General features: G+C 38.8%; 1 protein-coding gene across 1 annotated transcript; it reads right to left on the reverse strand.

Moving 5' to 3' along the window:
- Nucleotides 1-1,387: 1,387 nt before the first annotated feature.
- Nucleotides 1,388-26,269, reverse strand: plpp2b (phospholipid phosphatase 2b). Its single transcript, XM_032572432.1, has 6 exons — nt 25,770-26,269; nt 9,166-9,317; nt 8,739-9,001; nt 8,290-8,347; nt 6,077-6,253; nt 1,388-5,343 (listed from the first exon to the last, which is right to left on the reverse strand). The coding sequence occupies exons 1-6, from the start codon at nt 25,843-25,845 to the stop codon at nt 5,185-5,187; spliced, it is 885 nt and encodes a 294-aa protein (XP_032428323.1). The 5' UTR covers nt 25,846-26,269; the 3' UTR covers nt 1,388-5,184.
- Nucleotides 26,270-27,702: the final 1,433 nt, after the last annotated feature.

Raw genomic sequence — 27,702 nt, forward strand, 5'->3', positions numbered from 1 at the left:
GTTTTATAACTAAAACCTGCCTGTAACGTTCCTTCAATTTCTGCATGTTATTTAATCCCTGATGTTCCATAATAACTCTTTATATATTACTTATAGAAGAGCTGAATTTATACTCAGAAAATCTAGAGGTGAATTCCAATTAATAAATTACTAGAAAAAAAATGAATTGTTGCCCTGGATTTTATCACCAGGTAACTAGAGATAGATACAAATCCACTTTGTTCATATTTTTCATGTTTCTAAATGTAAAATATATGAAAACTGTGTATCATTTTTTTTTGCCATGTCTTTCCTTACAGCTTTCTTTAAAAAATGTTTTCTGAGGATTACCAAAACAATTCTGGAATACTATTTTACTGTAGATCATCTTTAAACATTTACCTTTTTATTATTATCTTCCTTTCTTATCTAAAATACTTGAGAAAATAGTTATTAATCAAGTGTGTGAGCATATTTTCTTAGAAGGGCTTGAACATGTAGATATAAAGGACCTAGGCTGGTTTAAACCTACGTGACAGATTCCAGTTCCAAAGACAAACCGGAATCTGTCGCGCAGTCTGCTCCTGCATGAGCTCTTCTGTTTCCTTGTGTGTATCTGCTCCGTCTTCTCAAACCCCCAGTCAGTCGTGACGGATGGCCACTCGTACTGAGCCCGATTTGGCTGGAGGTTTCTTCCTGTTAAAGAGGAATTTTTCCTTTCTGCTGTTGCTACATGCATGCTTGGTATGAGGAATTGCTGTAAAGTTAACGTCACAACCCAAGTGATTATCACTCCTCACTGGGTGCAATCTGCTGGGTTTTCTTCGACAGATAAACTTTAAGCTAATTTGAACAAATGAACGGAGATTAGTGAACTGACCAGTTTGAAATGACTTGCTTGTAAAGTGCCACGAGACAACATTTTATCTGAACTGGTGCTATATACATAAGCTGAATTGAAAATAAACTGAACTGAATTAAAACTTTAAATACAAAATACTGAAAATATTTCTTATTTTAATGTATTGAAGTCTAAACAAATATTTAATACTAGGTGGATTAAAAAAAAAAAATTGATCGCATTTTTTCTGCTTTTTTCCCTTCCTCAAATTATAAATTTTGAAGAAAAGAAAAGTCAGTTTTGCAAACACCATCCTTTGGGATTCGTTAAATTTAGATAAGTGAGTGAAACCAGAAATGGATTGTTGCGAAACAAAAATGAAGTAAGTTGACACAGTGCCTTGCACAAAACCTCTCTCTTGAGTTGCAAAACCGCATTCTGGGACACAGCATGCATGCCAAAAGACATTTATCTCCTGATGGAGCAAAAACTATCTATCCAAACTCCTACTTGTGAAATTCCATACAAAGGACAAGTTAGTGAATAAATACAAATGAAAGAATAATACATTTTGCGGTGGAATATAGCTTTATTTAAAACTCTCCAGGTTGAGGACCGTAGACATACTCTACAGGCTACACCTAAGCAAAGATAATACAAACAACAGGTACAAAGTTGACATACGTTATAAAGTATGAAGAGTTTAAAGAAAGATAAAACAAGAGACTTTAACCAGTTAAAACTCTTGGTTTGTTTAAATATTGTCTATATCTGTGATGCTTGTCTTGCTGTGTAATACGTATGTTTAAAAACAAGAAAGGGAAGAACCAAGCACCACAACCAATATCTGTTGTTGACTCTTCATCAAAAGTCAAATTTCAGATGTCAAATGATGTCACAGTCAACTTTATTGTCTTAGACACAAGCTGGAAAGGCAGTGGGATTTGGGAACTGTTGTACTGAGTGACCAAACTAATAATAATTAGCTATAAAAGGTCAAAACAATAAATTTCCTCTCATTTTGAACATTCAAACCATAGCAACATGTACTTTAAGAGAGGTTGTACAGTATTGAGTGTGAGAGAAATTTAAAGAGTTACAATCTGGTATGCCTGCAGTTAAACCTTTGATTACCACAGCTACCACTGCCTTGTATGCATGGCAGCCATGTTGGATTTTGAGGTCAGAATTGGCAAAAACACTTTTTTCATTCCAAGTCAGTATTCTGACTTCAGGGGGCATTAAAGTTGATAATTTCAGACAATTCAGACTTCATCACCCAAATGGAATAACTACTAGATGGGATTTTCTCCATCTTCACTTTTGTCTCCATCTATTTTACATCTAGCCTGAGAAATTAGTAGTCTGTCTTATCTTACTTTCAATCCAGCAGTGATCTCCACAAAAGACTGGCCCAAAACCGGATTACAAACCTTAATACGAGAAAGAGAATTGGAGATTATGGGCCCATAAAATTTGAGCAGAGCAGTTTTACCAGCTTTAAAAACCCAGTGGGGCCCATCACTCATTATCACAACGTCAACAGCAATCGCTCTGAAGACCAACCATGGCAGCTGTCCTAGACCTGGTGCTGAATCAAATAGACAAGCCTGAGTGGCTGAAACACAACTATGGAATTTGAATTATACAAACATAAAAGTACACAAGCAAAAACCTATATGTACACTCACAATCATCTTTTGTAAAGTCTCATAGCATTAGTAGATACAGTATTTGTGGCTCATAGTGGCAAGCAAATGTGATTGCACAGAAAAACTTCAATAAAGCTGGCATTTCCAGCCTTGTATAAAGTGTATAGAAAATTTATTTTATGCATAAATAAAACAGCCTTTTCAAATGGCTGTCTTGTCCTTCTTTGACTATTTGTAAAATAAAACAATAAAATTAAACAAATAAAGATAAGTTGGTGGTCAAACTTTCAACCAATGTCTTTAGCAATATAGTGGTAGCAGTGTGGTGCATTAAGTCGCACTGAACTGGAAGCTGTCAGCCTCAATACTTTACCGCTGCAGTCCAATTTGTCCCACATGGGGAAATATAACACAACGAGAAATGACTCCCAACCTTTACAAATTAAAAGAGTCAGTTTTAATAAAGCATATCTATTTTAAAGAGCATAAAGCATGTCCATAGATGCATCTCAATGATTTATAATTTTATTATATGGCAATTTAGTTCAACATTTAAATGCAAAAAGTAAACCTTGTTTTATATAGATATATGATGCAAAAATGCTACATTTAAAACCTGCATTCTTGTTAGGTTTGATGATTATAGCTTCTAGCTAAAAAACAAAATCAGCCTTAGAAAATGTTAATATTACTTGAGGCCAATAAGAAAATGTTAAATGTGAAATGGTTATTTTCCAGCCATGTTGTGGCCAGGACAATCATGTGAGTTGTCAAGCAGGCCAGGGTAAATCACAAAGTGTGATTGCTAAGATGCTGGCCGTTCAAACTGCAGTATACAAGCTGAGTGGAAGAAAAAAGTGCAGTATAAAAAATGGGTGCATAAGCAACATGGCTGCTTGGATGACTGCAACCTTTAGAGGAAAAAAAGGTTTTGCAAGACCATGGGGGGAGAGTCACAAGGCATGCACTGTGGTTGGAGTCAGTGTTTCAAGAGTCACCACAGATAGATGGACTATGACGTTGCATTCCTAGTGTTAAAATACTCCTGAAGCAGATATCAGAATTATCTCACCCAGGCTAAAGAGAAAAATATTTTGGACTATTCCTAAGTGGTCTAAAATCCATCCTACTATCACATTTTAGAGCATTTCATGCTTCTCTCTGCTGATGAGCTATGCAGAGATGCAGATTTGAATCACCTGCAGGACCTGGCACCTACTCACACTGCAAGAAGTACTGACGCCTTCTTTAATTACTATGGTATTACTGAGCTGGATTGCCCTGCAAGTTCTTGCCTGATCAAAGTCCTATAGAGAATATATGAAGGATATTCAGGTGGATGACTGAGACACATGGCTCAACAATGTAAACGGGCTAAAGCAACCTGGGTTTCCAAGAAGCCCCATGCCACATTTTATTGATGCAGTAATTCCTGCAAAATGAATTACTGCATCAGTAATTCCAAGTTGACCAAATTATGCGCACACTGTAGAATATGGGAAAATATGGACCAATGTATGTTTGCTGTAATCATAAAAATCGTCTGAAAGAAAAAGTTTGAAACATCACTGTATGTGATGAATCCATACGAGTTTAGCTCTATGAACTGAATTATTTTATTAAATTACCTGATCCAAGAATTTCAAAGTCCTTGAGATGCACCCGTGTCCTTTAAAGCATCATCCGTTCTTAAAGGTTTAGTTTCGTGTCACTGAAGGTAATCCTTTATTTTTAGTAAAGTCTAGTCCTGGACAGTATTGAGTTGTTGCTCATATTGTTCAGTGAAAGTTAAGACAAATATCTGAGGACACAGTGGTGTGCAGATACACAGTTCCATCTACATTAACTCGTGCGACATTATCTTGTCTTGTGAGCAGTTTAAGGTGTGCTAAAAATTGTGCTAATACGTAAACCAAACCATATATTTACAGACATTCATATTTGAGCTGTAATTCTCCCTCACTGCAAACAGGTCAAACCTTTACACACAAAAGTTAAAAACACCGGAACAAATGCGAGCTTCAGTAAGCAAAATTTTCTAACACTACTTTACTGTTTTTTAATCACTTTGAAAATCTATTTAGAGATATCTGTTTCTTTCAAGTTGTTAAAATTGCATTTCAGCCACATATTCCAATACCGACCTGTGAAATAAAGCTTGTTTTATAAAAATAATTAGCTTATTGGATATAAATTAACAAGTGCAGATTTCTCAGAAGCAGGCAATAAGCAGGGGGACATCAGAGTTTCTATCGCAAGGTTGCAAGAAGGCACACACTGTACCCTTCTGGGTGTAATTTGCTTGCGACAATATGAGCAACAATTATTCTATGTGGTTACACTGAACTGCTGCTTTGATACAGTGAGTTTGGAGTCCTCTAAATGCAACTTCAGGAAAGATGCTTGGAAGGCAATGCACTCTCTTCTCCTTTCCAAGGGAAGCAGAGGTTATTGTGTTTTCCTTGACAGGGGTGGTGTCCCCTCTTACTCATTCCAGTGGAGCAGATGCAGAGTGAGTGGTTGTTGAAAAGGGAGAAGAGGAGCTGATGAGCTCAAGAAGTAAAAAAAACATTGTAACATTTCCAGAATTGGAATCGAGACTTGAACTAAAAGCAGCAGACCGCACAAACGGAGCTGCAGCTCCTGCGTCGGAACCTATTGCACAGGTTTGGGTGTCTGCAGGCTGCAAGCCAAGGGAGCCGACGCCTCTCATCACAAGGGGCCGGGATCGTTGCGGTAGCCGCAGTGGTTGCCGTGCTCAGCGTCTGCAATCTGCAGGCTCGGTTTCCTCTCCGGCTCCTGGCCGCTCCCCGCGTCTGGGCTTGTGCCATGTGCATGGCGCTTCTTGAAGAAGTCGGACACAAAGCAAACCTGCAGCGTTAGGCGGGAGGAAGGAGATCAGACTGTAAGACTGTCGGTCACTTAGGAGGCATTTTTCTCAGTGATGACGAAAAAAAAAAATGGCAAGGCTGGAAATTGTGATTACATCTGTTTGGAAGGGTCTGTGCAGCGCTGCTAAGTGACACGCCAATACTTCTACGGACTCGTGTATGAGAGGAACTCACAGAGAGCACGGCCAACTTCTGAAGGTATAAAATATTGCACAGGGTCTCTTTTTGCACGCAGGGAAGTGGAGGCCAGAGACATGCATTAAGGCTATAATTAATCAAACGTGCATATACTGTGCCTCTGCACAATTTCAACCAGCCTGGCTGGTTGAAGCGAGACAAACTATTGATGTTTTACAATCCTTCAACTTCCAAGTTACTGTCGACATTTAATGAAGCTAAAAAACGCTTCATCAGTGATTTTCAGCACTGGAATGAGTATTATTAACTGTAAGAGTTGCATTAAACATCTCACCCTGTTTGGTTTTCCAATCATATATTCCCCACTGTGGTGAGACTTAATGTTAGGATGTCATTAGGTGAGGTTGAAGTTACATCAAACGGGACAAAATGTCAAAATGCGAGCATGTTTCAAGCAACCCTGACAAGATCAAAGATGCCCCCGAGCAGGGTTCAGCTGAGTTATTAGCTGCCTTTTTGGGAAGTCTGGCGTGTTACTGTGTTTGCCTTAATAAGATGTCGTCTAGGAGACTCACGTTGAGCACGGCAACAAGAGCTCCCTGCAGCAGCCCCACCACCACGTCGCTCCAATGGTGCTTGTAATCAGAGACTCGGGTGTAACCCACGTACACCGCGAAGGCCACCAGGAAGAACTGGATGGTGGGCCGCAAAAGTCTGGCCCACTTGGCCGTAAGTCTGGTCTGCACGTAAAACTGTGATGGAAGAATAAATGGAGGGAAAGACCAGTTAGCAAATCCAAACAACAAGAAAGACATTATACAAAACAGCTTGGATATTTATTTTGATTTGCTTGAATTTCATCAATTTACTCTCTGACCAGAAAGAGTGGCCAGCTTCCGATGTTGGAGTCATGCAAGACTTAGATCAGACCCTGCTTCAGCACAGCTGAATAAATGGTTCAAATTACTCCTCAGAATGTCATCAAGGTCTGCAGAGCTACTCATTTGATTTGGGTATATCAAACCAGCTCTTGAGGATTGGAATTAGCCACATCTGACATAGATGTGTACTGCGGTGGTTTCAAGTATTGATGAAGCAGGTCCTCCTGCGCTCCGTCAATACCATCTCATAAAATGTATAACATTTCTTTGTGTGTTGCTTTTGTTTCTTGTCTTTATTTTTATGCATTTGACACCAGTTTGCCAGTGAAACTAGAGATTGAAATTAGCCACCCATCAATAAATCACGTACTGTAGTTTTTAAGTGGATGTCATGAAGGCACAAAAAAGTCAATTATGTGAAAAATGTCTATGTGCCTATTTCAAAAGTTAAACAGACTAATACCAAAACACGTGTTGAACACAAATATAATTTATATCCACTGTGGATGAATAAACCAGTAAGTGCCGCAGCCCTTTTGAAGGAAACGGTGGGAGCCAAAAAATATATGAATCTGGCAGCTGCATAAAGTTTCTTCTCAGCTGCTGTTGAAGGTGTAATAGCTGGCATCACACTAGCGTCCCCCTGCCACGCGGCCATACTTTACACTGTAAAACACTTTTTAAAACACAGCCCACAGGAGACAAATATGAAGCGACTGTTCTGTCTGGAAGTCCGTCAGGTTTTGCTTGGTTGAAAACAGCACAACACCAATCGCTCCGTCCTTTGGCAAACATCCGGCTTGAGACCTTCTGCCCATCGTAGATTTTGATAGATTTAAAAGGTGTACAGCTAAAAATAAAATCTTGTTTCAAAAAATGGCTCCACACCTTTTTGCAGCAGCCTCACTTTTTCAAAAACAACAGTTGCTAATGCTACTTTGAAGGATTTGATTTGTTAATGCGTGCGATAGGGAATATTAAGGCAATGAAATATGGAAAATGGTGGACAGCTTGCTTTTGGGGTGAGTGAGAACGCACAGAATGTTGATGTTGTTTACATGGAGACTGAGCAGCAGCGCCATTAGCCAAGCAGAGCTTAGAGCTGACCGTCAGGAAACAACCACACCAGTTATCTTGCTTTGGTTTGTCCACTGGATTGCAGGGTGGATTATTTACAGCTGCAAGTAAACAGGCAACATGTTCTCCACACAGACATAAGAGACTGCAATGCAAACGTGTTCAGGTGGACATAACAGAAGCTGACAGCTAACACCCTTTCATTTATGTGACAAATTGGTCAGTCTGCCTCAAGTCTTGATTTTAAACCCGGTGCAGTAAAGAAAGTAGTGGACACTGTCTCCACTCATTGACCAGTACAGCTGAGGGACATTGTTGAGCGAGGAGCTACTCAACAAGCTCCTTGCTTGTTGAGGAGCAAGGAGCTTGTTGCTCAACAAGCAACAAGCACGTGTGATCTCTTAAGAGATGAAGCAAGACCCTACTTCAACAACATCCATCAGCCATGAAATATAAATTTGTTTCTCTTTGTGGTTATTATATGAATGAACTAACAATAAATTACTTGTCGAACTAAAAAACTGGAAAGGTCACAAAATGGAACACAAATTTCTTATGAAATAAAATTCTGCAGATGTATGATCAATTCCACTCTGCTCATTTCTCCTCATGAACCCTTGCCTTGTTTTTTTTACGTCTACTAGGTTTTTTTTTTTATAATCTGGGTCCAGGGGACTTTTCTACTGTTCAACAATTATCCATTGATAACACATCTGCAAACACAAGCATCTGGGGACTGGAATGCCTGATCCAAAAGCAGGTGTTTGCAGTCTGGCACTGAAAACAGAGATATGTCTGCACTGTTTTCAAAAACTCAAGGTTGCACTTACCGCCAGGAAGAGCATGCAGTACATTCCAAAGGAGGAGTGTCCAGAGTAAAAAGATAATCTATGAAAAAAAGAGAAAATTTAATTAATCTTCTAGAGAGTTTATTGTTAATATCTTTCGGATTACACTTCCATTTTCCTGTACATTTATTATCATACATAGGCATTGTGAATTCAGCTACAAATTCTTAAAATAGGCAGAACCTCAATATGTTATTAGGCTTTAAAAGATTGGGTGATATTGAAACCTGAATAACTATATCAAAATATGGGGTAAATATGCCTGTGGTATTTGGAAGATGAAATGGGAATTGGGAAGTGAACAGGTTTAGTTTTTAAAGCTCTTCTAAAACCCATTCAATCAGCCATTTATACAGTCTTATATTTGATCTTTATTGCCCATTGCCTCCTCCCAGTTATGATAAAAATTACAGTCACAGTTGTTGTCCTACCTTGACTCTGTGACTTCATGTAATTGGCCTGTGCAGTTGATTTCCAGCACGTATCCGGTGCAGTTCTTCGGCGCGCACACGGCCATAAAGTTAGGCCTTGGACGGCCGATTGTGAACTTGGCAATGTCTGTGAGCGACTGGCTGACAGTTGCGCCAAACACAAAGGTTCCCACCACCTTGTAGAGTGCTGCTTTGTACTGATTAAACTTTGAATTTGAGTAAATTATCTTTTTGTGAACTAGATAAGCTTCTCCAGAGGTTATCTGTGGAAAAGTTAAAAAAAAAACACAAAAAAACATTTTTCATTCAATTTTTTATCTTTATTATATTCACATTATTTCCTTAGCGCACCATATCAGCTGGATAAGCGTCACCACACGTTTTTAAATGGCTGTTTATTTTGTGTCAATCTGGAAAAAAAACTTACAATAATGACAGTGCAGGTGATGGTCATAACTCCCATCATGCTGTGGGAAATGGTGTCTGGTTTGAGCGGGTACTTGATGCTCTCGTCGTCACAATAAATCCCCCGTTGATAAGGCTTGAACCTAATGGTCAAAATGATGGAGGGCAGGGACGCTGAAATATAATCAGGACAACAGAACAGCAGATTAGGTAAGATATTTAGGAAAATGGTCATTTCTGAAATAAGACAGCTCCATTTTGCTGCTTTGCACAAATTGTATAGAATGATGAAAGGGGATACATTAATGCAAATACTTGAATGCCACTTAAACAATTAATGATCGTCAAACAACTTAGTGTTCCAAAAATCTACAATCCCAAATTAGGGCTCTGGATTAACGCAGGCCTAATCCCTGCTGAGAGTTTATGGGCTGCACTTAAAATCAAGCTCCATACCAAGAAACCTACCGATTTAACATTATATTAGAGACGGATTGGCCATGAAAATCAAAGCAGATTTTATCCGGTTTCAATTTTTAAAAGTAAAATTTCAAGAATTAGGTCTTTTAAAATTCTAATTTCTACAAGCTTTCAGACATAGCATACCTTATTATGCTGGGGGAACAAGAAATATTTAGTTGAGTCTCTGACTGTTTACTTGTATTCCTTCTTGCACGGCTTTTGCTTTTGAAATGAATCAATAAAAAAAGAGACAAGGAGAGTAAAAAAAAAAAAAACATAATTCTGGTAAATGTCAGGTTGAAATTCCATACAAAGAAATGTTGAAAATAAACAGAGGGAAAAATATTTCTACCATCAGTTGGGTGTGTCTATAGTGAAAGAAAAAAAAAATCAGTTCTGAAAAGTCCAAAAACTCCACCATTTCCAAATGCTTTAGTCGCATTAGTCTAAAAATAACACAAAGTAACAAGCAGAGGCCCAGAGAGAGAATGACGTCCTTCAGTCGTTTGGAAACATCCACCCCCCCAAAAAACACATCAGCCTTTCCCAGCTCTAACGTACATCCTTATCCGTTTTCTGCTTTTCACCACCACAATCTATTACAGCTGCCGGGAATTATAACTGCTGCTTGTCTAATGCTGTACCCTTCCTCAAGGTTACAAAACGGAGTTGTGGAGTTGTATGACTAGAGGAGGATCCCAAAAGTATGTGGGTGAAAGGTCTCAACCTCAACAACTCCTAAGACAGAAATCATCTATCCAACCTTGGGCTTTAAGGAAGTCGGGATGTTTTCTGTACTTTATTTCAACTCTCTTTATAAATTCCTGGTTTTAAGAAGAGACACATTTTATTTTGTGGAATTTACTTGTTGACATTTTCGATGTTCATTACATTAGCCAGAGCGAGGCTCTGGAAGGTCTTAGCACTTTATAGGAATGCAATTCTCCACTCCAATATCTACCACCGGGGTAGTCTTGGGGCCACTGTGGAAATACCAGGCAGCTGCGTATTAAATGAAAGAAAAACAGAAACGAAGAAGCACTGGCTAAACTGGGGAAGTGCACTTGCCAATGGTATTATGTTCCTTTGTAAATTCGTGGAGCGTACCCCTCCCATTCCTCAGAAAAATGTCTGCAGCTGACATAATTCCAGCGAGTCTTCCAGTGAGGCTGACTGATGAGAAACTGCGAGGAGAGAGACCGAAAGGAAAATACACTAAAGTGAAGCTTTCTGTGTTTAACTCCACTTCAAATGATGAATGGGTGGGTGAACCGTCCAGTAAAAATAAAAACGAAGACGTAATAGTTTTTATGATCATGGAGCCTTAACTTAGGTAGAGGAATCTTGAATGGCAGAGTACACAGATCTACTAAACTCTATAACACGATCATTCAAAACTCCAACATTTGCTTCAACTTTAGCACACCAGAGGAAATTTGCGATTGTAAAAATATGAATTAGGCTTTTACCAATCGGATAGTTAGCCACCTGTAATATCTGTGAGCTGTGCAAAATCAAGTCAGACAAAGCATAACATATGGAAGAAGCCACCAAAAGGAAACTGAAGTTGATCTGCTGCTCATTTTATGGACCTGTGACACTTCACCAGAAAAACCTGCTCAATTGGATTTAAGAAAGCAATCAGTGAATTTTGTGGGCTCTAGTGTCCCTTATATGAAAGTAGGCTGACAGGAAAGGGGGAAGGAGAGGGGAAGACATGCAGCAAATATCGAGTCCGGAAGTCGAACCCGCGATGGCCGTGTTGAGGACTCAAGGCCTCCAAACATGGGTCGCGCTAATCCCCTACGCCACCACAGCACGCCCCGTGTTCTGTATTCTTTAAACACCACAGCCATCTGGAGTGTTCTTGCTGACCACTTCCATCCACTTATGCCCACAGCGAATGATGGCATCTTTCAAGTCAGAGCTTCCTTGCCAACTCTAACCTCATAATCCAAAATGACTACCACATATAACAAAAAGTAATGACAGCTGCAGTAATTAACAACTTATTTGCACTTGTAAAGTTGAGAAAATCACACTGGTTTCCTAATTTGCCACTTCAACACAACTGGGATGCGTTCTCTTTAGTTACATATTAAGACATTAAGCTGCAGCACAACACAAGGCTTAATTTGAGCAGTGTGAATTTTCTTTTGTTTTATTTAAAGACAGTTTGTTGCTGTTTTACAGTTTTTCTTCTTTTGCAATAAGAAAATTAAACACTGTGGCTGTATTTATATAAAAAACAAAAATCTATTAGAGATGTCATTCAATAAAATAGTTTTAAGATTTTCAGTGGGTGTACAAATATTAAAAAAGAGCGCCAGATTAAAACACGGCTCACTTTTTAAGTTCCAATATACAAAAGGCCTTCGATGCATTAGCTCCTGATTTGTCCTATTATGACTAGTCACCGTCTTTTCCATTTTAGGGTGAGACAAAAGGATAAAAAAAGATTTAAATAGAAGGCTTGTTTGTTCTACATCCAAAATAGATTCCAAGAGCTGCTAATGCATCTTTTGGAGAACATTGTTTTCCACATTGTAATTATGGAGAACAATTACAAAAAGCCTGCTTTATCTTTAAAGCAAGCTTTAAAGATAGTGCTTACTCTTGAATTAATGCTGATGGACTTTTTCTCCGGGGAGAAAAAATTTGCGGAAAACCACAGAAAGTTATTTGCCCTTTTAGTACTTTTACATCAATTAGTCAGAAGCTAGTTTTAGAAAAACAGGATATTAGATTACTGCTTAAAAATTTCCTCTCTGGTTCATCACACATTACAAGTGCAATAATGGATAGATTTAGTAATAAAAAAGCCACATATTAGGCTTTAGTTGGACGTTTTGCATTTCCACACTACAGGAGATAAGCAAGGCCATAGGTTTCCAACAGACCAACTGCACACGTCTCTCTCTTACACCATCAAGACAAAATACAGAAGAAGCTTTTTGCTGCTAACAGAACAAATACAGTTCTTAACAGAATAAAAGGCACAAACGTATAACTGAACCCTAGAGTAGCCGAGCTTATAGAATAATAATATACTCATAAATCTATCTCTGCTACCCTCTTAATCTTGTTTAGACATGCAGGGAGGTTAGAGCTGAGAGGAACATGGAAAGAAAGGTTTGGACTGGGATTAAGCACAAGCATGTCTTGTTTCACTGATAACCATATAACAACCACTCCACACTCTAATCCAATATGCCAGCAAAGAAACAAAAACCACTTGTAAACCATAAAATATTGTGGAAACCTCAGTTTAGTCTGCATACATCTGAAACTACATATTTTATTTTTTTAAACCAACCACACTTTCTTGCAAACGGCAGCTGCAACATCGACCACCTACAGCAATACGAGAACTGCTACCCGGTTTGCACATTTACTAGCCATGTTGTACATGTGTGACCGTGAGGTTGTAAATTTCCCCAAATTTTCCTCATGGAACCAGTAAAATGCTGTCTCAAACAACCACATCCCAACGTTTAGTCAAGTCTGCAATATTTAGCTAAGACCCTGTTTCAGGCACAGCAGGAGGGAACCTTGATGTAAATTTTACTGATGTGGCTTTTGGAAGGCGGCTCGTTCATTTGCATCCTGCAGCCTGTTTCCAGCTGGAAGGAGCAGAGAAAGCTATAAAGAAGATTAGCTCATTTTCTTGTGCAGTTTCGCATCAGACCCAGATGAGATGTATTCCAAAGAATGATGTTATGACAGTAACTGTATGTGATCTAGTTTCACAGTGTTTAAACACAATGGCAGTGTTCAGAAATGAATTAAGTGTCCCTGGTACCTCTGGTAAACAAATGTAAACAGCCTTAAAATGAATTGAGTAGAACCCCCTTTGACTGGCTTAGTTGCTTTAAACTTTAATAATGACTCCAATCATAAAAATAGGAATGTTTAGGGGAGCACATATAGTCTTGTGGTCAAGCATGGAAAACATAAATGAGTCTCTGTTATGCACACAAATGAAACTAAAAGTGATTAAATATTTTTAAAACTTCCAAGACGTACTGATCATCTCAAAAAAGTGTAAACAACAATGGATATTATACATGATAACCATCATTTGTAATCATGTGATGCTTTGCTTCCCCATATTAAAGTATAATTAGCACTTTATTATGCAATAAAGTTAACTTAACATTTTCCATGTGTAAATGAATAAATAAACTGAGCTTTAGGTTCAGCGAGACACCAACAACAAAACAACTGAACTAAAACTTAGATACTGAGAGAAAGTTAGAATGAATCACATTTTCTTCTTCTGCTTTCAATTAACTGTTTAAAGCAACAGAAACATTAAATTGGTATAATTTGTTCCTCAAAATATTCCCCAGAAACCACTTTTGTCTTTCCAAATTCCATGTATTACAAAGTCAACACACCCTTCAACCTTAAAAAGGTGTATAACTGTAAATCATTTATACAGATAATTTGAAAAGTTGCCTAAATTTATTGGGATTACATTAATCCCAAAAGAATAAGCTTGTAATTTATTGCCAGGTATTTTTATAATAACATAATCTCGCCAATTTCATGTAAGGGCAAAGAAATAATATTACATAAATCTTTTTTAATCAGTGGTGCGTCACCCACATTAGGTTTGTTTTTGTATTTAACTCGCTTACCAGTAATGGTGCAATAATTTATTTCAGTCTTCTCTGCTCCAGCACATCATGAACCGTGTTTTATGAACCTGTTATGAAAGTTCCAACAACAATTCACCCAAAACATACACATTTTTATCATTTACCTTTAGGATTTTGTTACTCATAAGTCTTCACTAAATATCACCTGGTTCTGATGAGAATCATTGCTGACAGAGGAGTTTGCAGCAACGGCATGCTAACGTTATCTGTTGTTCTTTCCATTTTGATATGACTCATTGATATTTCAGCTGAGGGGTTATTTAACATAATACTGAATTCCTTTATTCCATAGGACCTGCTAAGGGTATCAATAAGCATAAATTCATTTTGAAAAACAAGAGTAAAAATGTTGGATATTTTCTCTGTTCAATAAACGTATGCAATAAAAATGAATAAATCATTATTAACAATAACGATCATAATAATATCCATGTGAGGTTATGATGCTGCGATAAAACGTTATTTTGTTTTGGGGATTGCAAATTTTTAAGAAAAGGTAGTTTTGGCGAATTTTAAAAGCAGCCACACGTTCAAATGCAAAACACAAGATGCAAGTTTCAATTATACTCCGGTCCAAGTGCTCCAAAAATCATAAATGTAAATTTTGGATAGATAAAATCAGAGTTTTTTTTGCATAGATAGCAGTGAATATATGTTTGCTCTTAATATAGGTGACGAGAACACGCGAGGCACACTGTGACAAGAAAAAAAAAAAGTTTCCGACTGACATACAGCTCTACAGCAGCCAAAACATTTTTTTATGCAGTGAGGGATGTTTGCATTGACATAATAAAAACAAGCTGAAACTGGAAGGTAAGCCAAAAAGGAAATGCTTGTTTGACCAGATATTAAATCAGCAAGCTTTAATAGGTTAGCGTCAGAGTGACCTATGCAAGCAAAGTCAATACAAGTGTTTGTTTAATTATTACAGCATGGTAAATAGAATCATGTTGCTGAGAAAAGCAGACATTTTAGGCAACACAAAGCATAGTTGCTTTGCTTCAAAAACTTGCTAGTCTGGAGCCATTAATCACTAGGCGGGAAAAGGAAAGTGAAAAGCTTCAAAGAAAGGAACCCGTCTGCAGAAATATGCTAACTTTTTCTACAAATCAACCTCACAAAAGTCTGAATAATTTTTGAATATGTGTTTTTCCCAGTAAGTCATAGGCTAATGCTTGTTTTGGTTTCCTTAATTCTTAATAAATCCCCTTAACAAAACATGGATTTTCCCAGTTAGCAACACCATTTATGGACACGGTGAAGTCAAGACGTCTGGCATTAAAATATTCTCCCCGGGCTTGTGAAAAAAAAAAAAAAAAAAAAGATTCATTTTTCATTCTCGTTTGTACATTAGGTACCTCCGTGTCACACGTCGGCTTGTAAGTCATAAATTACAAGTTTGCTTCTAATTAAAAAGGCTGAGCGAAAATGATGTAAAGACTCAGAGTCTGCTGCTGTGGTAAGCCCTGAAGGTGTGTGGGGATGTGCGGGTGTGTGTGTGTGTGTGTGTGTGTGTGTGTGTGTGTAGCATGTCTCAAAAGCACTGGACCCCTGTGGATAATATCTGAATAAGAACAAACAAGCCAGTCTCTTGAAACGCAGACATACACAAATCGCAGACCAAAATAGACCCACTGGCACACAAAATGGGCCTCCGTTGCACCGCGACACAATCCCACAACCCAAACGGACATTTCTGAAGGGCTGCCTCAACTTTAAAGAGCAACTCTGTCTGATTCAGACTAAACTCAGACTCAAATGTTTCTGTAGTACATACATGAAGGTGCAGCGGGTGGAGGCCTTTATTCAGGGCAGGGGAGAACCTTTTCTTTGAACAGCTGCTTTGACAGACTGAACTGCGGTCAGAAAGCTGATCTACCGTCTGAAAATTTTAATAAGAGCCTGTTTGAAGTGGCGGGGTGAAACCCACTTAAATTTAAAAAGCCACCCTTTAAAGAGTTTGGCTTCTCTTTTGAAAACATGTGTTCTTGTTTCAATGGCTGCAGGTTAGTTGATCTGAAGTGAAGAGGCATCTTGGTGTTGCTCCAAGATGAAATGTCTATAAGGTGTTCATGGGAAGTGTTGTCCATTCTTCATCAAAGCCCATGCGTGAAGTCAGACACTGATGCCAGAGCAGGATGTCCGTGCTAACATACCGTTATATCAACACTTTCAGCATCAGTTGTTTTAGACAGAAAAAAGAGTTTGTATCAACGGTGTTTTGGAGAAAAGTAAACACATTCTCAGAGTAGTGCAAAGTTTACATTCTAGTCAGACAAACACTTTTAAAAGATTTTAGGAAGTTGAAAACAACTCAAAGTGAAAATATTGATGTGTTCTTGTATTTGTTTCATTTTTTTAGTATTACTAAAACATCCATAATTTTGTGAGAAATCCTAAACCTTTAAACATTTTGCTTTTGCTTTTCTTAAAACTACAACAACAAAAAATTTAAAATATTAGTCATCTATAAAATATTCTGGTATAAAAATATAATTATTCTGTTAGTGTCCCAGAGAGCTTAGCTTTACAGCGGTTGACAATCCCTAAAGCTCACCAACAATAAGTTTAAGAGCTGAGGAGGGCTCAGCTTTCTCTTTCATGCTTTCAACAAATGTCAAGTTATGCTTTCTTCTTCTTCTTCTTCTGGTGTAAATATAGCTGCCTCAGTGGGTGCTGCTTTATTTAGCTGATGGATGTGCAATTATCCAGGACCACAATCGCAAATGTGAGCCAAACTAGAGTTTTCTCACATCCTCTCTCTGTTTATTTGCCCGTCTTCTCCTTCCTTGTCCTCCTTCTCATATCCACTTCACTGCCTTCCTTCCATTCAGAGAACAGGGAGAGGGACATCTTGAGTCAAGCTGCCATGTTGATCTGAAAGTTGCTACAGTGGCTCATAGCAACTCACACATATACTCCTCTGACGTAAGCGACTGCACCTGCATGACAATTACTTTCCTTCATTTGAAAAACCTATAGTCTGGGTTTTCACTTTACCTAATTTCAATATCTTTGTGTGTGTGTGTGTGGTGTGAGAGGGCTGTTCCCATGCCCCCGGGGTTGCCCTGCTTCATCTCAGGCTTTCTTTCAGGGTCACAGCTGGAACATTCACCCCTCAATCTAACTCCCTCCACTCTCATTTCCTGCCTTTTCCACATGAAGGTCATTGAATGAGTTTCCTCTTTCTGGATTTTGTTTCCCCGTCAGCCTTCTTTTCTTTTGTTTGCCCTTTTTCTTGCCACGCTCGCTTCTGCTCATGTTAAGCCATTTCTTCCTTTTTAACTTCTCATTCCCGGATTCCTCAGCGAAACCTTCCAGTCCTTTGACTCCCACAGAGAAGAACTGATTGAGGCACAACACTTCTTGTTCTCATCTGTTTTGCATCTACCTTGCAACATAAAGTAACAGTGAATAAAGCATCAGGTGATGGTGCACTTCTTAAGTCAATTTGCAATCAGAAAACAACAAACCCTCCCTCTCTCTCCAACCGCCTCCCAGGACTGACTCATGTGGAAGGCATGTGCTGAATCTACAACCTCTGTTGGCGTTGGCCTCTGAAATTCCAGTTCGAACGAGGAACGCCCAGCCTCACCAGTCACACCAAATCCTGCTGCCGCCACGGCCCATTCTTTGTTTTTTCAATCCCAGTGTTTGGCTCCGTCCATCATTTACGCGTGCTTTGCTGCAAGCGGAGCAGAAGGAGACACAGAGCTACGGGCGAGGTGGGTAGACCAGTGTGAGAGCAGTTAAATATGTGCCAGCAATCAAAGAGTCTGGCTTAGGAGGGGATGAAAGAAGTAGGCCACACAGGTTTATAACCAGAATGGTCTGTAGGAGGAGCTTAGAGTTGCTGTGATGTGTGAAAGTGCACTGCATGGTGATGACCTTCTCTGAATTTTTCTAAAAAAAAAAAAAAAAAAACCCACTGCTGACTATCAAAAGATTTATTTCCTTTTTTGGTGTAAAGCGAGTTGGGTTTTTCCTCACTTATAACTATAGACGACTGCACAACAAAATATCTTAACCATATTGAAAACACCTTTTCAACAAAAGGGCTGATGAGATGACTGTAGACAGAGTTGTACCATTTGCTAAAAATGACACAACAATAATGTGTATTTATTCATGCTCAGGACAATTATCAATAAATATCCATTTGTAGCTGAAGATTTTTTTTTTTTTATGTTCCATTATCATGCTTAATTAAGTTCAAATGACACAGACACTGCAGACCCACTATACTGTTGGCCCGAACTACCAAACAAAATAGTCTCTGGCTTCACCCAAACATTAACTGGGATTCATTTATAAACGTTTTATACATTTTCACCAATGTTTTTGAAAACAATAAAAACCTATTTGATGCTTTTTGTTTTCATACGCTAAGTGCTTAAGTGCTTTTTGTTATAAAGAGCTGTTTGAGTGAGATGAAGAGTAACTGGAGCCCATCATCCAGCCGGTTCTGCAAAAGAAGATTGTTTAAAGAGCTCCAGTAAAAACTCCAATGAAAGGAAGATAAAGTGGTCCGTGTAAACTGACTTTTGAACAAACTGATGTTTCTCCCCCGAACCTAAACACTGAGCACAAGAAAGCATTTAGACACAACCACCATGCAGTCACAAACGGACTTTCTGACTCCAGTTGTCAAAGCTTAATTTCAGCACTGTGAGACTCTGAACAAAGAGCTGGATATAAATAAAAACTGCAGAATTTTTGCAAGCTTGTTTATCAGCTTATAAACACGTAACTTTGATCCTAAAGGATCTTGCTGCTTTCCTGAGCGCAAATATGCAGTTGACAGACAAACAGTCCCACTCAAGAACATTATTTCAGTTGGATGTCAATACGAAATGAATAAAAAATAGAAATCCTAGATATTTTCTCACTTTCCATTTAGCCTGTTTTACAATTTAAGTAGCTACAGAAACAATCCAGTTTTGGAATGACAGGGAGATCGTGCAGAAAGTTAACCGCTTTACATGTCTGGGGTTCAAGCAAATTTAGATTAGACAGATTTGAAAAAAAAAAAGAAAAGATTTTGACTCACTGACCCAAAATTAGGACATATATACCAGTGACATGCGGTCAGGGGAGGCATGGAAAAATAATGATAAAACAATTTATATTGCTATTTTCACCCTGTGTTTTGTACTATACAGTACCTATTTTTCATTTAGCTTAACCAATTCTGATTATTTCTTCTTCAAAATTGCAGAATTTTTGTATTTTCCCATTCAAATGCTCGGAAGCGAAGCTGGTGAGGCAGCAGCGAGCTGAGCCTCACCTGGGATTGATCAACCTCTTGCTAACTGCACTGGCTGCCACCCTATAAGAGCATGTTCCTCCTGTCTGTACGTCACCAATACAATGGCTAAAAAACCTTTGATGTATGAAATGATTTTCCATAATTTAGCTTATATAATATAATGTACAGTGTTTTTTGTCACCAACTGTGCGTGTAACGTGTTTTGTGTGCTGAGGAGCTATCACAAACGGAGAACAGATTCGATGTGAGGCAGGCAGTTCTATTGCCTCATGGCAGGGGGCGCTCATGATCCCAGACATTGTGACTCCACAACTGCAGAGTAAGAGACAGTAACAGGGAGCTAGCTATAAATATAGTCAAGTGCAGCAATATATTTATAGTTTTCTCCTCTTACCACAGCAATCACATATTAATAATCGCAAAATAAGCTTTAAGCCTAAAACCATACTACTGAAACAGAGTTAATGTTCTGGTCTTTTTGTGGGAAATATTTGAGTGGTTTTTTTTTGTTCAACGAGTCTGCGTGTATCTGCGCTGATACAGAGAGAGAAAGAAGTGGTTTTGAGCTGTACTTTAACAATTTTTCCCTTTGCTGTGGAGCACAGCATGAAATGAATAATGTCTACATGTCCAAGTTTGATTGAGTTAATGGAATTATTCTACGGCGGCAGCGAGGCTATGCATGACATGTAGAAGAATTGTCTTTTTGCCCTCCAGCGTTGTCCGCATGCGCGAAATTTCCTTCTGTAAACAATAACATGCAGGGGGTCTATATTTGTAAATCTGATTATGATAAAGTCAGAACCTCACTGCACGTCACTGATATATACTATGCTCTATTGAACACAGTGTACAATCAGATCTTTAACTCAGTGGGTGTAGGTTTAGCTACCCCTTGTCCAGCTATTTGCTATGCTCTAAGTGAGATTTTTTTTATTTTCAAGCAGAATGGCACAAGAAGGCAATGGCCAAGCTCAGGCTTACCAGACTCAAAAGATAGGCTAGAGATCTGGAAATCTGAGAAGTTGCCCCCTGCTGGTCAGTAATAATAATGCAGACAAAAGAAGATATTTGCTATTTAAATCCACGCTTAAATAGGCTTTGCCAGCAACTTTTGTTCTTCGGACCAACTTTGTTTAGAAAAAAAATTCTCGGGAACATTGGTTGTTTGTCTGAGGTCCAGTTTCCATGACTGTTGCTCCCCTGAGGAAAACGATTCCCATAATGCATCCTCACTGCCTTTTCTCTGAGAAAGCAGGACAATCAGTCCTCCCAACAAAGCCACATGACAGGCCTTGCTTTCCGAGAAATGCAGAAACAGTTTCAATAATGAACTCTCACAAACAACCAGAATACTTGTGCCATGTGAAAATAATAAACTTAACAACATAAGACACTTAGAAAGCCTAAATTGTTTAAATTACCATTTATATCTTTAACAAAATGCAAAAGTGATGTTTATAATTCTTCCATTTCATGCAGCGAAAAAAAAGAGATATATCTGAAGGAATAGGTTTGTCACTAATGGTGCAACAAAGCATGCACGCATGGAAACACAAAGGGGTGCATGTGGGAAGTGGCCTAGAGAAGATATGATCTCACAACAATTAGAGCATCTTTTACAATGCTCACTGTGGAACGGCTGCAGAGGCTGAGTCATGCAGCAATTAGAGCAAAGATCGCTCCTGTGACTCCTCCACCTGTAGCGCTGCATCTATAGGACCTTAAGCTGTGGGCAAGGAGAGGTTAAAGCTCGTCTGTCTTCTCTGTGCTGTGGGCCCACACCCTCTATGTGTTTGTGCTGAGCATATACTCACACATACACGGGACATGAGAGGAGGAAGGGATATATGCTGAGAAATGACAGAAGGGGAGGTATAGAGAGAAACGACTTTAAAACGAACCTCACAACGAGTAAGATGGCAGGACTGGCCGATAAGGAGCAACTTATAAGTCGAAGAGTCAAGATCAATTTTCTACTGCAACCTTTCACTGTGTACGTTACCGCAAGATTAATAAGCAGACAACAGATAATCTAGTCATGTGTCATCACTAGCTGTTAGTTTGATTTCGACAGGAAAGGGTGTGATTATCAAAGAGCAGGCCAAGAAATTGCTATCAAAGCTACTGCAGTTTTGGCTTTCTCAACAAAAGACTATTAAAGAGGCGTTGGCACAAACAACAGCTGGAGGTAATCTTGGATCAATCATGGAAAAATGGAAAACTCTCCAACCCCAATTCAAAACTCAGCTTTTGTTTATGTTAATGGTCAGTCTAATTACAAGACCCGTCGAGCAGTTATTACACAGCAGGGGCAAACTCGTATAAGCTTGAGGTTGGTTGGCTCGGTGATTGCCTGGGTGGGTGACGTGGGTGGAAAAAGGGAAGTGGGGTGAAAAATAAAGGGTGGGATATGGGGAGCCGGACCGGGCCGTCCAACCAAACCCAGACGCTAATACCGGACATGTGTTCAGAAAATATCTGCGGTCCCAACCACTTAACCTCCACACCGGGAAATCATTGAAAAGCTACGGATGTGGAGCATCATTGCTATCTTCATCCAAAGAAACAGGGAGAAAGGGGAGAACTAACAGACAGTGGAAAAACATTTGTCTGAAATAGACCAATGGCTTTAAAGACATAGTTCAGATTTTCTGATGTGGAAATCAGCAGTCAGTATGTGACCTGCAGAAGACAGCGGTCTGGAAGACCCCATTTTGGATAAGCTAAGGTAAAAAAACATGTTGCAAAATCAATCATCTTAGTCTTACTAGGCCAGGAACACCATCTGACGGAAAACTTCTGCTGCATAAACGGAATATTCCCTTAAAGCACCTGACACTACTTAACTTTGGATTCAAAGAGTTCCTCAACTAAATTGACATTAAAATCTCAGCTTTGCAGCAGTTTGCAGATCTACGGTCTTCAGTAAATAATCTGACATAAAACAACCAAATAAAATGTTAAATTTATAACTGTCAAAAACAAATTATGGTGGTGGAAATTGTTCTCTATCAGCAATTTCATAGGCTACAATAAAGTTCTGAGTATGAAATCATTTAAATATGGCAGAAATCTCCATTAGCGTAACTCAGTCAGAGGTTCTGGTGCATTCATTTTAGTCGTACTGAATTTCCAAGTTTCAAGTTGGATAATCCAACATAATGTTCTTTAAAGTCAAAATTAGGTCCAATAAAACCTGTGGTTTTAGAGTAGCCCTGAGTTTGAAGCCTAATATGACTGCAGTGCAAATAAAAGTGTGTTTAAAGCCACCAGAATAAGCTGTTTATGTGCACTCCAGATGGTTTACATCTCATTAAACAGAGGCACAAATAGCGCATAAAGTAAACAATTTCAATTCAAAATGCCACGCTTTTTCATACTCATTCTTCCAGAATTTTGTTTCATTTTTTTTCATTCTACGTGCAATCCATTCATTATATGGGCATTAAAACGTTTGACGCAAATTGCCTGACTAAACATATAAAAGGCAAGAGCCATGAAAACCACATACTGTTAAAATAAACAAACAAAACAACAACGAACAGCACTGCTATTGCCCAATGTGAAATCCCACAGTTCATCTTTGATAAGCCTTTCTAGCACCCCAGTAAAATCTGCCCATTGAAAATCTGCTTCTAATTGTGGTGTTCCAGACACAGAAATTAATGGATCTCTGGATTTAACCCTTGTGTTGTCTTGCGGGTTGAAAGTGACCCACTAGCATGTTCAGCTGTAGAAAAAAATACCCTAAACCATCTTTTTCCAACTTGAAATTTTGTGACTTTTCCTAAATTGACCCCATGACTAGAAAAAGTGATACTTTGTTTTTTTTTTATATTTCCATGTGGGCTGTACACCACTAGGGTACAAGGATTGTCTAATGGGTCATTTCTGACCCGTGCATTATAAAAGCATTTAAACACCAGAAAAAAAGAGTTCAAAGGCCAGGATAGGATGTTTTTCGTCTTATGATGAAGATGTTCAACATAAGAACATCTTTTAAGTTCAACGCCTTATGTTGAACAGAAAATGTTCTTCATCTTGTGTTGAGGATGTTCAGCATAAGAACATCTTCACCAGATGATCGTCATCTGGTGAAGATGTTGTTCATCTTATGTTCAACACCTTATATTGAGCAGAAGATGCTCTTGTGTTGAATATCTCATATAATTATGAGACACAACATAAAAACTGATGTGAAATTGTTCACAAAATCAAGCAACATTTTGTTACTAGAGGTATTTTTATAATTCACGTCCTAAAAGAGTACAAAGGAATTAACCGTTGACTAAAAAGTTCAAAATTATGACATTTTTTCATTGAAGAAAAAAGAAAGAAATCTGCTTTTGACCAAAAGGAGGGATGGACATTAAGCATCCAGTCGTTTGTATCGCACCATATCCCAGATAGAAATTAAGAACTGAACCGAAGGGACTGTCACTAAACAGATTATTTTCAATACTTTGTCACATTTTGGAAACACACACACACACAAATCAATTGTTGAAAATTGCTTGATGTTTTTTTTATATATATTGTTTTCTAAGAAACTGTTTTTTTATGAACATGCCCTTTCAGTGCTTGAAATCATAGAATGGAGATCAACACTTTGGATTTCTGACGTGTAACTAGGACATGCTGAACTCTGGTCTGATCAGTGAAATGATGGCATTAATTTTCCAGTGAAATTCAACATAATTAATTATCATAAGCTGACCTCTAGCCTGTCCATTGACTTCCTGTGAGATTCCGCTAGAGAAAAGTTCTCACTTCCAGCACCGTGTGTGCTCTCTCCCCTTGACTTTGATTGTCTCCAGTAGTTAGTTGTTTTTTTTTTTTGCAAAGGCCAAACAGCAAGCAGAAGGAGAAGTTGTGAACAATGGCATTGATGTTCTGTGCTGTTTTAGAACTGCAGTCTGAAATGGCAGCGGAGGAAGTGAAGGAAGCTGTTCAGTCCATGCTGGCCATGCTTCCAAATATTCAATGTTTGAACAATTTCAATAATCTCTCCACAAGCCATGTACACTAAGAGCTTATGAAACAACATAGAAGATTTGTACAAGTTCAGCAATAAAAATTAATAGGAAGAAGTCATGTATGCATGTTTTTTATTTTATTTTATAAAAGTAATGGTATTTGGAGAATTTATTATTTCCTGAGTTGGTACAACTTCACTAAAGCACTATCTTACAGAGGGAACAACCTAAGGGATGAACTGACCGCTCATCACTGCTCAACTGAACCCAGATAAAAAAAGATAAATAAATAAACTGGTCAAAAACAAAAACAGTACCTCATCAAAATACGATCACAGTGGGGAAGCTGAAAAATGACTTGTACATAGTGATCCTGCTGAGGATTTCACCTCTTTGTTCATCTTTTTTATCTTTTAAGAACTATGTCTTAATCTGTCTGAGTTCTCAGGACTAACTTGAGGGGAAATCACAAATTAATTTATATGTTATCATTTATTTTCTCTTTCCCTTCTTTTTTTTTGGCTCGTGTAATTTTTCCACATTGTTAAAGGAATTATAAACTTATTTCTCGGCTCATTGCTTCAGAGCATTTTAAGTTCTTTTGCATAAATCTTAAGGTTTTGGTCAAATTTCCATTTTGAATTTCGTGTTCCTAAATGTCCCGAATTACACCACGATTACCTTCATCTCTATTTCAAAACTTTGTTTTATTAAAGAGGAAAGAATAAAAATAACGCCTGTAGTCCGAAAAAAAACAGCCATGTGCTGGGCTGCAGCGGAAGCCAAAAAAACCGACTAGTAATTGGTTCAGCATTCTTTGGACGATTCTTGGCAGACAAAATATTTAGGCAAATGAGGAGTACGCGGTGCGCGCACAGGCATATCAAATTTCCATAAACAAACACTGAAGTCCATGCAGCTCTTTAAAGTTTGTTTTTATTACATACTGCCCGAACCACGTCCGGCACAGATCTACAAGAATTCACTCACGTCGTTGGCATAAGACGCTTCTTGGTTTATTTTTATTTGACCAATTTACCAACACCAGTTTAAAAAGGTCGCTGCTGCTGTTGCTGTTACAGAACCAGAAGAGCACTGAATTTGTAGAAAGAATCTGCAACCAGATTCTTAGAGTGGAGAGAGCTGTCTGGCAGATGGATATTTGCTGACAGCACTGAAATTCAAACCCCAGATAAAATCAGCGGAGACCGCAGAGTGACGTGTTGTTAAAAAGTTTGTTTTCATGACTTACCAAGCAGAACGCACACCACGTCCATCGCCACGCACAGCCACTTCTTCATAAAATCGGACATTTTCTTCTTTTCCATTAAAAAAAAAAAAAAAAAAAAACAACTTTAAAAAATATCTACTTGCTCAAAGGAGTAAGCAAGTGCATTTGTGTCCTCTCGCTCTGAAATCAGATCTATAGAAATAAACCTGCAGAACTGGTTCTTCCGGGATCCCTTTCTTTGCCACTACCTGTGTCGGCTCTGGCCGCAGAGGTGAGTGATTCCTCTGGACGTGTCGCGGCGTGTTTCTGAGCGGGAGATACGGAGCGAGGTTTCTGAAATCCAGCGCCCCTGGGTGCGCATTACTGCTCTGAAGGAAGAACCCGAGGCAGCAACAAGAGCCTCCTCCAACTTCCTCAGCGCTGGGATCGTCCCCGAGTCTGGAGTGCCCGCTCACACCGCCGACCTGCTTTTCTGGTCCCTCCTCCTCACTTCCTCCTCTGGCTCCAGCCTTTTTTCACCTTTTGCACACAGCGACCAAGGGAGTGTAGGAGAAAGCTTCCCGGCTTTTCTCTCAAGTTGGTGAAGCAAAGACAATTTTTAAAAAAGGGGGAGTGGGAATCTCTGAGAGCTGTAAACTGGATTAAATCAGCAGTCAGAAGTGAAGAGAGAACAACGACTTTCTGAGGCGAAGGTCTGCAGCCTCCCCTGAACCAGATTGTCTGGATTGCATTGGAACCTTTGTCAAATTGTGACTAAACAGACTTTTGTTTTAATTGAGGAGTCATGTTTTATATCACTTGTATAATTTAACATAAAGAACAACAATGTGAGATTGCATGTATGAGGAATAGAAACCTTAAAAGTCTGGTATGTGTTTGTGTCCAGTCCCATTTACTCTGTTCCCTATAAACAAAATTGACTTGAAAAGTCACTTTATTAGTAAAGAGAGTAACACCGATGGATTAAACACATCTGTCTTTAAGTTTGCTGGAGAATATGGACCAACTGCATCCTGAAGATGAAGGATCACAGCAGACAGAACGTTGGGGAGCAGAGTTGGGTTCTAAGACAATATCCCAACATTTCATTTGATCCCAATTGATCTCTTATCAACTGTCCCTACCGATGCTCTCCTCGCCTGAGCAAAGGCTAGGAGAGCCTTACTTAGAGTCAGGCCCGGGGTAACCCTGAGGAGTTGCAGTCTCCACATAACTAAATCAGGAAAACCATTTTAATCTGTCCTTTATGGGAGAGTGGCATAAATCCTTAAGAACTGTAATTTGCCGTTTGCCACGAACAATGTGGTGAACACAGCCAACGCATGGAGGAAGATATTTTACTCAGATGAAAACAAATCAGAAGTTTCATGAAAGATACGATATGAAACTAGCACAGTTCACACACCTAACACACACCTCTCCAAGTGTGATGCATGGTGGCGGCTGCATCATGCTGTGTGGAAAGGTATTTTAGCACACCGGGGGAAGTTGTTACGTTGATTTAAATACAGGGCGTGGCTGAATCAGTTAGACTAAAGTTGCAAAAGACTGAGAGCTTGAAGCTCTCACAGAACAATGACCCAAAAGATACAGTCAGAGCTACAGTTTAAGTGGCTGAGATTCATAGGAGTCTAGACGCAAGTCTGATTGAGAATCTGCTGCGAAGAGAAGATCAACACATGGAAGAAGATGTTTTTCAATTTGACTGAGCTTAAGCAAAGAACAGATGGGGAAATTTACATTTTTCAGTCACTAGATATGTGAAGGTTGTAGGAACCGACCAACTTAGAAAAGTTGCAGCTGTCGTTGCAGTTGACATTTAGATTTTTATTTGGAAAAAAACAAAAAACAGAAGAAGAAACAACAATAACTGTCCTGTCATTTTCCTTCCATTTTACAACACGCACCACTTTGTGTTGGTCTGACACATAAAATCGCAATAACATACATTGTA

This window comes from Xiphophorus hellerii, chromosome 9 (assembly GCF_003331165.1).
Source record: "Xiphophorus hellerii strain 12219 chromosome 9, Xiphophorus_hellerii-4.1, whole genome shotgun sequence".
Lineage (NCBI taxonomy): Eukaryota > Metazoa > Chordata > Actinopteri > Cyprinodontiformes > Poeciliidae > Xiphophorus > Xiphophorus hellerii.

Coding starts and splice junctions, on each gene's coding strand:
- plpp2b (XM_032572432.1), bottom strand. CDS start 25,845: ATGGAAAAGAAGAAAATGTCCGATTTTATGAAGAAGTGGCTGTGCGTG. Junction 6,254..8,289: donor ACTGCATGCTCTTCCTGGCG/GTAAGTGCAACC, acceptor CTTCCATCACAG/TTTTACGTGCAGACCAGACT. Junction 5,344..6,076: donor CTCTTGTTGCCGTGCTCAAC/GTGAGTCTCCTA, acceptor CTAACGCTGCAG/GTTTGCTTTGTGTCCGACTT.